The following is an 11993-nucleotide window of genomic DNA, read 5'->3' as shown; positions in this document are numbered from 1 at the left end:
TGCAAAGTCTGACGCACAGGCCATAATTTACAAACACTTAAAAATTAATACAAAAAACTATTTCAGTAATTGTAAGCCGCATGAATAAACCAGAGTCGCGACACGCTTTATAGTTTTGTGTTTTATTCAGTGTTAAAAAAAATATTATGTGTGCTGAAGCAAATGAAGACTGTGGTACTCGCAGCTCGGAAAATAAAGTGACGTCACCACTTTGTCAACCAATCCTGCGTCTCTCACGTGTTTCGTGTATTTCGCGCATGCGCATTGTCATGTCAATAACAGAGGTTGCGGCGGTTTGTATTGTATAGCAAAGGCTAAACAAATAGACGGAGAACCAACTGAAATTCACAGAAAACATAAATATATATTGTTCCGTTTATAAAGAAACGATTTAAAGAAGCTTTCAACGCCAGTGAAGTAACGTTTGGCGGAATATAAGCCGCGATTCACAGCTAGCGCACAGCTATGACAAGTCCAGCTGTATGAGTTTGAAAGATTTCTTACTGCAGACGTAATGTTGTCATCTTTGTATCTAATTCATAATTAAAATAACATATTCGGATTTAATTCAGTGAACAGTAAGGATTTGTATGTGTGCTGTTCAATGGGTGTTGTCATGCTTGCAGAGGGGCGATGACGGTACAGCATGACACAGCAGGCTGTTGATTCCAGTAACGGAGCTCATGCCACGGACTAAAACTCGAATCAAACACACAAGATCTTCATTGGCTAGCTTGGGATTCAGAGAAATGCTAACAGCAAACAGGTGAGTCAACAGATTTTTTACTATATTCATTCATAAGTACAATTTAATACAAACGTATTCATCCCTGAGGAGCAATATGAGCATCCAGAATAAATAGGACAAACACAGACAGGTGAAGGTACAAAAGGAATTTTCTCATACATTGAGGTAAACTGTAGCCTAAAACCTTGATTTTCAGGTCAACAAAAGGCTATACATCAACCACCCATATTCATGAATGTAGAATGAAATAAAATAGAAGTATACAAATTAATTATTACTAAGAACAATAATATCTGCTGTGTTACGTCTTTGTCATAACTGTTAGGATGTTGCTTAAGGAAGCGGATTTCATGAATGTAATGAATATGATCTTGTACAGAAAGCGTCAGCGGGCTGAAGGTGATGATGAAGATGTCTCGATGCGTCAGGCCAAAAGACTGAGTTCTGCCCTCAAGACCTCTGAAGCTGCCCGAGAATCATGGGAGTCCGAGGTAAGAGACATGGTTTCTATTGGATCATAATATTACCTAGCTCTTAAAGTATAGTTCCCTGGGAGGGTGAAGAAGAGGTAATATATTAATAATGTTATTGCTCATGAATAACTGATCTAGTGTATTTCTCACGGGAAAACGTGTTGCTTTGCAGTCTTCCAGTAGCGAGTGCAGTTGGATGAGCAGTCCAGAGCACGCTGCCGGGAGCAGCAGCAGCAGCAGTTCTGGAGTAGACGTTTTGGGGCCCCACAGTGGCCTCGGGCCCTGCAGTTCCCCCAGTGCCTCTATGCAGCCGGACCCCGTCCACCTGCTCTCCTACCAGCACATCAACCGCGTCCTGAGGGAAGCCCACTTCCACAGCTTGCAGAGCCGAGCTCATTCCAAGCACAGTTGACTTTCAGGGATTCTTTACACTTATATCCATTCCAAGCCCTAGAAGACAGGGTACAACTCCCACATTCTCATTCACAACTGCTCCTTCTGTCTACATCTCTCTCCTGGAGCTCATGTTATACGGATTCGTCTTTGAATGGAAAATATGCGCTGGGACTGTAAACTTATCGACTAACTAGAGCACAGAAGTGCTCATTGTAAGCAAGCAATAACAGCAAGGTGACTATGATGCAAACTTTTGTGACATTCACACTGTGTATTTTTCTTGTTCAAGCAGCACTGAGAGCTGGATTCAGAATAAATGCACAGTTTGTGGGGATTGCACTTGGGATGTTGTATTTATTTTTTGTTTTTAATTAATGATCATCGGATATGTGATGCAGACCAATGTGACAATTCAGCTTTGCACAATTAGGTGGAAGACACAAAGCAAGAGAATAACCAAACATGCCAAAATACAATGCACTTCTGGCTGGTTTGTAAATGTCATTGGATTGCTGTAACTAATGCATAAATAATCATGTCAAGAGAATATCAAAGGCTGTGTACTGACCGTAATATAGTGAAAATCTTGGCACAAAGGCATTGAGAGTTTTAGGATCTTCTCCTATCCATCACTAAAGCTGACTGCCCATCCAGATATCATCAGGCCATTGAGAACCTGTTCAAACTCCAATTCCATTTGAAATATTCTTGTTTATTTTATTATACTTTTATATTGAAAGATTTACATTACATTTTACATTCAGATCATCTACATTTCTAAATAAAGATGGACATTCTTAAGCAAACCGTTGTGTTTTGATATATTTGCATGATGAAACTGTAATGTAACAACAATGCACAACCATAGGTGGCAGGAGAAGAAGTATTTATTGCAATTACATAAAAAGAGAGATCGACCATTTTTAAGTTGCCAAATTCCCACTAAAAGATTGCCCACAGTCGCAAAGCAAGATCCAACAGAGAATCTCAATACAAAAAATGTGAGATGCTCAAACAGAGAAATGAAATAGTCCCCTTGAGCAGGTTTAGTTCAAGGCTTACAGCTTGCTATACTTAAATGTTCAAAGAAAATATTAAAGGGGAAAAACCTCTTTAAATGCCGGCCTTACCACATAGGCTAAATGCAATAAATGGCAGATGCAAAAGAAAGGAAATGTTCCTACTCTGTGTAGTGAATACGTTTGGGCATGAATGAGACATGACCTGTGCTTCAGCAAGCTGTGGGGAAAGGTGACTTTAATTAGAGCACTACATGTTCTTGTCTTGTCACAATGCGCCGCATAACAGATTACACATATTAATGCGCCTCTGGTAAGCAAGTCCCCCCCCCCCTTCTTCACTCCCAATAAGAGCCCAATCCTTCTACTGCAGACACATGATAGGTGTGCCCAACATTTTGGGGCCTAGATTTTGGTGTCTTGATCCTTAGGTTTGCTGAAAAAAAAGCTGGGAGTGGTTGGTTCATGCATAACTAAGTGGTGTGCAGAGATGGGCAGTATTTTAATTACATGTATTTGAAATACGTATTTAATTACTTTTGAGTATTTTGTAATTTGTATTTTCCTTAACAAAAAAAGTCAAATGTAATTTGTAATTAAATACTTTGAGAGACTGTATTTTGTATTTTAAAATACTTAAATACTTTTTAAAATATGTCATTTTATTCTTGCCTACAATAACTTCACCAGGCAGTGGTGGGGCAAATTTTGATACTGAAATATGTAATAAAATTTGAGCTATCAATAATAATTGTAGCTAAACAGCTTGTGGCACAGCAAATACAAGCAGAACACAAATATTTAAAAAAATTAAATTAATTTTATTAAACAGTAAAGAACCCTGTTCTAGACTTTGGTGATCTTTCATTCCATTAAAGGATACTTCACATCTCATTTCCCTTTACTGCCATAGTAGGGAAAATAAATACTATGGGAGTCAATGGGAATGAGATCTGACATTCTTCCAAATATCTTTAGAAATCTTTATAATCTCTAGAAATTTATACAGGTTTGGATGAATCTGAGGGTGAGTAAATGATGACAGCATTTTCATTATTGGGTGAAGTATCCCTTTAAATTGCTGAAAATATTTAAGATGATAATATTTTAAGGCATATTTAACTATACTTTTAATACCTTTAAAAATGTCAGTTATTGATGTGCTGTAGAAAAACAGATAGACATCCCCCCTAGGTTAATTGTTTTTCAAGAGGAGTTTTCTTTATAATTGTTTAAAAGAGGTAAATAGTACAAAAGCTAAATATTTATATTCTTTGTTGATGGATTTTGGTTTTATAATGTGATTTATACAGCGTTTTTATTATTATTATTATTTATTTTTCCTTGTTTGGTTCTTTATGTAATATATGTGGAATTTATGGTGTACAATTCACTACAGATTGTGGAGGATGATAGTTATTATTGTCTTTTTGTTGTTAATCACAAATCATAATAAAGGATTAAAAAAGAAAAAATTAATGGGGGGAATAAAACGCTCAATATATGGCCGCTCTAGCGAAGGAACTCCGCCCTCCAGTGATACGAGCCAATCATCAATCAGTATTGACTGACGATTCTCTGGGGCGAGGCTCTCGTGAGGCGCTTGCCAGGATGTGCATGCACAGTAGATGAAGCGATCTTGAAAAAGATGGTTTTTAATGCAATTTAAGCTTAGCAAACCCAAGTTATGGTACAGTTCATGTCAGGTTTAATTATTGATAGGACATGCTGTTTAACTGTGATTTTTGCCAGCGGTTTAAAAAATATCTGCCTTCCCCCATTAAAGTAGACAGTGGACTTGCTATTAACTGCCCAGAGGCGTTGGCCGCCGAGTGGCACGACTTCCGTAAACGGACTTTGGTCGCGGGAGAATGAGATAAATCAATAATGATAATAATATTAAAATGACGTGAAGGCCTACATATTTATGTAAGTGTGTTGCTAAAATCTGCTGTTCTGCTGTTTAGAAAACTTTTCTTTCTTCTGTGTATCTAACTCCACTGTTATTCTCGCACTTTAAATGATTTCTTGTAAACAAATATTGTATTTTCAAATTACAAATTACTTGTATTTTAATTAAATAAATTTTTCACAGCATTATTTTGTATTTTATTTAAATAAATTTTATGAGTAAGTATTTGTGATTTGTAACTAAATACTTTTTGATGTATTTGTGCCCATCTCTGGTGGTGTGTACCATCCTATATATGTAGTTATGAGTGCCCTAGCAAACATCTCCAAATATTGGAATCCTAATTATACAAAAATAAAATACTTCTAAAACCACTTAGTTTAAGTGTTGGTGATGTTACTTTGTAGAACAGAGCAGCATTTAACATGGTGACGTGGCCCCAGAAATGAGTTTGTATAAAATAATTTTGCTTTCTCAGAATATTAAAGAGTACATAACTAGGGATTTTTAAGGTCCTACTTTGGTTTATGGAAAGTCCAATAACAAGTTTATGTACATAGAAGGTGTAAAAACACAATTATTTCCTAATAAAAGGCAGTTATTCTTACCTTACTTCTTGACTGACTCTCAAATGATTCATTCCGCGATTCATCTGTCTAATCCCCTCCTTTCTGCTAGCCTAGTCTGATGTGATTGGTCAGATGGTCTACCGCGAATGAGGCTCACGAGCTACAGTGTTTCGGGGAGAAGAGTGAAATTTTCGTGGGCAGTCCTAGCAAAACGTATACGCGGGGACTATATGTAGTGACATCGGTTCGCGAATAGGACTAGGGACGAATCGTTTGCTTGATTCAGAGTCAACTCCCTTTTATCCAAGCCAATAACCTTGTTATTCATTCACCTTCAGATTTACAACTTGGCAGACTGCTTACTTTCAAACAGGGCAACATTACACACTGCATGAAATGTCATTTTCATGATCTCATGTTATGTACTCTTTAAGTCATTTCTATATCTATTTTGAAAACCAAACTGTGGTGCTTTTTACTGTTACATACAAATTAAGGCTTTAATGAGCCATACTTGATGTTTAAACATTTATTTTAAAAAGACACATTTTGTATTGTTAATGCTAGATAATTTAGACACCCATAAAAGTCCATATGTGACCCTGGATGATCACAAAATTAGTATTAAGTAACATGGAAACATTTTAGTAAAATCCAAAAGTACATTGTGTGGGTCAAAATTATCAATTTTCTTTAATGCCAAAAAATCATGTTCCATGAAGATATTTTGTAAATGTCCTACCCTAAATATATTTTATGCCCCTCAGATTCCAGAGTTTTCCAGAGTTCTATCTCCACCAGATATTGTCATGTGCTATCAAACCAAACATCAACAGAATTGTTTATTCAGCTTTCAGATGATTTAAAAATCGCCATTTCAAAAAATTGATCCGCAAGACCCAATTCAAAGAAGAAATTAAAATTTGTCATTATAATTTACAATAGAATGATTCTTTAAAGTGATATGTCTATTGGCAGCCAAAGGAGGGCAATCGAACACAAAAGTCTTTTAGCTTTTAGGCAATTGACTTCATTACCTGTCTGTCTTAAGAGTAAATTGTTTCCTTGCAAAGCCATTAGGTTATAACTCAACGGTGTAAATCACGTGTTTTATCACACCTATGCAATTGTTTATTTATCACACGCTAAAGTTTTTTCCTCGCTTCTGTTGAATGAATCTTTTTGGTTATACCAGTAGATGGCAGCAAAATTCTTAATTGCGTAATATGCAGGGGAAATTGTCACAGCTGTGTATGCTGTGAAGTCGAGACTAATTATTTTATCTATGCAGTGTGTAAATACAAACATGTATTACTTCTCATTCATAATAAATTCATTAAAAGTTTAATGAATGAAACATTTTCTCCTCTGGTGTCTTCAGGTCACTTGCCCACACACCAGCGGGAGATGAAGAGCAGAGGGAACAAAGAGTTAAATCAGCTGTCCTTATTCTCGTGTCTGGTGCACATACGTAGTTTTATTTTTACCATCTGCCATGCAAATCTGGGTTACTCTCAAGGCCTTCTGGTCCTTGTCCCTTTCCTGAAACTGAAAATGGCAGAAACTAGAGGTTTACATGATGTGTACGCAACAAGACTTTTACTGTCTGTCTGTATCTGTAAGCTTTTTTATAGACCGTATATAGGCTATAATGTACTCCTAAACTTTTGCATTTACGTTTATGCATTTGGCAGACGCTTTTATCCAAACCGATTTATAGTGCACGATAATCTTAAAACATCTTATGAGTGTGTGTTACAATCAAACCCATGACCTTTGTGCTGCTGACACAATTGAGCTACAGGAACACACAGTACAATAAACATTTAATACATTTGTAATATTAACACATTTTGTTAAAAAAAAACTCTCTTACTTATACCACCTGCCATCAATGAGGTCCATAATACCTGATAGCTCTCGGTAGCTGGCCATTGCTCGACTAGCTCATGGACAATTTTTTGGGAAATGCATGCAGAAAAATGGACACCACTGACTTGACTGATGGCACCACAAAAATGTGCACAGCTTCAAACCCTGATCTAGCCAGAGGAGGGCTGCTGCCAAATGAGGATGGCCTCATTGAATCTTTGAATCTTTGAGACTTGTGGAAAAGAAGTATTGTGAAAGTGCTTATCAAATAAACATGACCATTGACTTCATACTGAGTTGTGATGTGTAAGGCAGTATAGACAAGAAGTCCAGTTTATGATTTCAAAACACAGAATGGTCTGCTTTAGTTACGTATGTTATTTAAAGGGGTAAAATGACACGCTAAATCGAATATGATCATTTGTTACCGCCTCTCTGAGACGCGCAGATTTTTAACAAAGCTCATCGCTCTGAAAAGCGAGGTGTGCTATGATTGGCCAGTTAACCAGTGCGTAGTGATTGGTCGAATACTGCAAGCGTGTGACGGAAATGTAACGCATCTTAACATATTTGGAACATCAGGTCCCAAAGCAATTGTACTGACAGGTGCACCCACCTTAGTTGCGTATACATTTGGGCGGTCTTAGTCAAATCATACCACGAACTGACGTAGATTTGTGGGGGTGTGGTTACACGAGGCGTTTCAGGCAGGTCTGGGTGAGCATTCGCCTTTAGATAGAATGTATCTTTTGTTCCCACACTTTCATTTTTGCAATTTTACGTGTCTAATACATGCATGAGCAACTTATAACACACCAAAGACACAGAAAAACATGTATTCGCGCCATATGACCCCTTTAATCAGATCATTCTTATTGGTTCTTGAAAAGAAAATGATTCGTTAGTGTTCAACTGAAGAAAGGAAGTCATATCTGGGATGAGTAAATTACAAGTAAGTTTTCATATTTGGATTAATAGTTCCTTTAATTCCCAAGTCATTGTAGAAATGCCAGTGTATGAATTTGTGTTTGAAAAGTGAACCGGTGGAAGACCGTTAAGTGAGTCTTGATATGAGGCTTGGTGTGAAGCTGGCACAGGCGCCGTTGGACTTCCAGCAGCGTAAGCCAACATTAACATCTGCTCCATCATTGGAAAAAAGCTCTCAGCGGCCTCTTCCACTCCAGCACACCAGCTAATGACTGTCCACTCCTGTCATTAAAGTCTTATTACATTCGCCGGACTTCACACAGGGAGGAGAGGTAGACCCTTGAAAAACTCAGGGGAGATAGGTGCAAACGCAGCTTACTGTTAGATGGACACATTAATGTCTAGATGCTTTGACTGGGATAACTCTATTCCCATATCTAATGAACGCTTCGAGGAAACATTCATCGAGCTCATATGGGATACCCTCTTTACATTAGTCTATTCCCCCTCCAATGGATAGCGGAGAAAGACATTAGACACGCAGCTAATGTTAAATATCAGGTTGAGCGGCATCAAATGTGCTCTGAAAGACTTTTTCTCACATTCTCCTACTGAAGGTTTTATCGCTGTAGCTTTTATAATCCTCTCCAAACCCTTATACCACTCTGCTGTTGAGAGATGAGTCCATCTGCCCAGTCAAACCTCAGGAAGACCAAAGAAGAAAACAGCTGTTAGAGGGTCTCCATGTCTCCCCTATAGCTATGTTAAAGAAAAGACAATATTGGTTTAGTCTCTATAGAGTTTCTTTGTACAGCAGGAGGGCTGGAGCCAACAGTCGGATGTACTGTCTGCATTTTTATGCAGGCCCTATTCAGTTTCACAGCTTATAAAGCTTATGTGAGGGAAGAAATGAAAATGTACTAACACTTTTATCATTCCAAACATATAAACCTGTAACTTTCTTGTGATACACTCACATTTTTTTTAAATTGCCGTCTCAATTAGATATATCAAGGATCAGTGGATGAATCTCAACAATGGTGACAATCAACAAAAGAAAGTGATGTGATATTTTATCACATTGCATTTGTAAACCAGGACATGTGAATCAGTCATAAAAGATCAACTTCCACATTATTTAGTGTCACTTCTCATCTTTATCAAAGCTTGATAGACATCACAAAAACTTAACTTTAAAGCATCTCTTCTTATCTTATTAATGCACGAGTGTACTATTGTAAACACTTAAAGAGAAAAGAGATTTCATTAAACCAAAGTCAGGGATCAAAAGCCCAAATAAAGCAAACTGTCATGACTCTGCCTCATCATGTCATGTCTATTCTTGGTCTTGTGGCAGAGTCATGGCAAATCCTTAGGTTATGTGTGGAGAGAGACATTTTGGCACTTGCGGCCTTCTATACTCTCTCTCCGGTGTCGCGTCTCTGTTCCAGCCCTCTCGTTCCTCGTTAGCTTCTCCTTAGTGTTTGATCCTTGTCACCTGCCCGTCACCCTCCCTGTGTTATCTTCCCTCGTTTGTATTCCCCTTTAAAAAGCCCTCGTGTCTATTGTCTTGTGCTGGTTCGTTGTGTATTGTACCTGTACTTACCTTCGTGCCCGTTGGATTTTGTGAGTGTTTGCACCTCACCTCACCTTACCTCACTGTTGGTGCCAGGTATGGTTTTCGATCACATTCATTGATCACTTATGTTGATTACGGCACCTGGTGGGGGCGGAAGTGGGAAAAGTATATCCTCTGTTCACCTGTGTGTTTAGAATGAATGGAGAGAGGGGGTGACGGGGAAAGGCTTATTTTTTGTTGACCGCCACCAAGCTTATAATGCAATTATAACAACTTTGGATGTATGTATTGGATACACACTCTTGTTTGTACCCTATGCAAATAAAATTCAAAAGGGAGAAAAGAAGTCTTCGGAGTTATGATCATTGCAAGCAAGCGCGTCTGACAATAGGGTTCCCTTAATCAGCCTCTCGGCGGCGAAGTTCATGGTCAGCCATATAGTCGCCAACATTGTCAACAAAAAAGTCTCCAGTCCTAAGGAAAGAAAGCCTCGCTCATTGGCCGTAACCATTCATGGAGAAAAGGATTAACATCGGCCATGAGATGACACACGCGGTTCCAGCTTGATTAAGTGGAGAGCGGCAGCCGCCCGACAACAACGCACACAAACAGTGGTATGTAACCTGAGTTTGGTACTGTGTTATGGCATGTTTGAACGCAGTTTAATGGGGTTACTGCCACTTGTTGAAGTTTGGTGCTGTTATTGTTCATACCGGGTTGATTGCCGCTGATCGGGTTGTGTTTACTGATGTGTTGTTGGCTTTATATTGGATTCAGCGCGTTGGTTATTATATCGTGCCTGCATGTGATTGCTGTGGCTATTGGTTGTTGGCTTTACGTTGGATTCAGCGTGTTGGTTATTATATCGTGCCTGCATGTTGTAACGAGTGGTATAAGGTGTGGGCCCTTTAAGAGCAATTTGCCTATGTTCCTTTTTTTTACCTTTTGTGTATGTGCGCATGTGCGAGATTGTCTTGCGCCAAAACTGCACCCCGCATGTATGCCGGTGGGAGTCTGATGCTCCATTTTCATTTTATTATTTTAATCTTAGTTTTGTTAAGTGACACGTTTCCGACGGAGGTTTGCCGTGTGCTCGGAGGAATAAATCCGTTTCTGAGGGACACTTTTTGTGAGTTTTCTTGCTATATGCAACCAAGTTGCTTTGGGTTGGTGAGCTATCCCCTTTTTCTCACGAAAGACGAGTTACAAGTGGCGCCCGAACATTTTGTATCTGGCCTTTGATGCACGGAGCGGTTTTACACGGATACAACGACTGTATGTGACGGACAACGCTTAAGACAATGCTGTAAATCCCAGCCCGAAAGTCTGAGGCTGTGGGGCCTGCTCGATGCTGGCGGACATTTTGTGTTGCTAAGGCGAACGACTTTTCGTCACTTTTTGATGGATTTGCTGCGACGCGGAGGTTGGTTTAATGTGTGTTGAAGTGGATTAAAGTTTGTGAATTTTTTTTCCCATTTTTTGAACTTTGACGCCGTTCGCGTGGATATCATTCTACGCCCACTAACGTTACGTCCATTTACGGAACTGAAGGTGCTTTGAACTGGTCAAATTAAACTCGAGATTTTTTTTCTTGAATTGGATTATTTCCTGTTGTTTTGAACTGCAGTGGGGAGCCATTGCGTTGTGCTTCGAACTGGTTGACTTTCTCAGCCTCAAAAAAAAAAAAAAGGTGTTTATTCCACCAAGGGATCAATCTGCAAAGACGGTAAAAAAAATAAAAATAAAGACTGAACATGAGAAAATGCTTTAATTGATGGACTCTGAACGTAACGTTTTAAGTTTTGTGATAAGGGATCTGTTGTCACTATTGTTTCCCTGGGATCTTTGTTATATCACATTTGTTGATTATATTTACAATTTATTTCTCCCAAAGGGCATTCGATTGCATTTAATAATTTCCTATTTTGTGCACTGAAAGTAATGCAAATTTGAATCGTTTGTAAATAATTTTGTTCTGATTCATTGCTTTTGAAGTTCACAGTATTTTGATACAGTGTCAATTGATTTTGTTATAATGGCCAAACGGGTTGGCAAAATGACTTATCTAACTGACCAATCTAAACCCTTTGAGTGCCAACCCAGGTGGAGTGTGCCAAAATCTGCTGAATGCCTGGAAGCACAGATGGAGTCACTTAAAGATGAGGTGATGATGCTGCGAAGGTGCCTGAATGAGTCTCTTGATCTACAGAGAGGTATCATCGACCGCTGTACACAAGACCTAAATGTCCCTGCTACAACTCAGTTACCTCCACAGGTCATGCCTGTTGCTTCCTCCACACCATATGGTCGTGCATCTACAGTTCAAATGCAGCAGGGTCTCCAGTCCTTGGCAGCTGAGGCATGTGACAGAACTGGAAATGTGCCAGGTTTAACCCAAAGCTCTCTTGATCTGAACAATGCAACAAGAACTCTAGCGTCAGTCTTGCAACAATCTAGATTGGAGCCCCCAGTATTCATGGGTGATGGGAAAGTTCAAC

At 38.8% G+C, this 11993-nt stretch overlaps 1 protein-coding gene across 2 annotated transcripts; it reads left to right on the top strand.

Annotated features, from left to right (window-relative positions):
- Positions 1 to 261: 261 nt before the first annotated feature.
- Positions 262 to 2440, top strand: LOC130561075 (protein FAM104A). Of its 2 annotated transcripts, XM_057345189.1 has the most exons (4): positions 262 to 511; positions 627 to 766; positions 1128 to 1239; positions 1394 to 2440. In XM_057345189.1, the coding sequence occupies exons 2-4, from the start codon at positions 684 to 686 to the stop codon at positions 1631 to 1633; spliced, it is 435 nt and encodes a 144-aa protein (XP_057201172.1). In that variant the 5' UTR covers positions 262 to 511; positions 627 to 683; the 3' UTR covers positions 1634 to 2440. The 2 variants fall into 2 exon arrangements, with proteins under 2 accessions (XP_057201172.1, XP_057201173.1); XM_057345190.1 differs by having other exon boundaries at positions 262 to 766.
- Positions 2441 to 11993: the final 9553 nt, after the last annotated feature.

The sequence above is a fragment of the Triplophysa rosa genome, linkage group LG11 (assembly GCF_024868665.1).
Source record: "Triplophysa rosa linkage group LG11, Trosa_1v2, whole genome shotgun sequence".
Taxonomy (NCBI): Eukaryota; Metazoa; Chordata; class Actinopteri; order Cypriniformes; family Nemacheilidae; genus Triplophysa; species Triplophysa rosa.
This window is presented reverse-complemented; position numbering and strand designations above follow the sequence as displayed.

What these genes read in the sequence shown, in the direction of transcription:
- LOC130561075 (XM_057345189.1), top strand. Translation starts at nt 684, where the DNA reads ATGCCACGGACTAAAACTCGAATCAAACACACAAGATCTTCATTGGCT. An exon ending in GAAATGCTAACAGCAAACAG is followed by an intron (nt 767 to 1,127) that starts GTGAGTCAACAG and finishes GATCTTGTACAG; the next exon opens with AAAGCGTCAGCGGGCTGAAG. An exon ending in GAGAATCATGGGAGTCCGAG is followed by an intron (nt 1,240 to 1,393) that starts GTAAGAGACATG and finishes GTTGCTTTGCAG; the next exon opens with TCTTCCAGTAGCGAGTGCAG.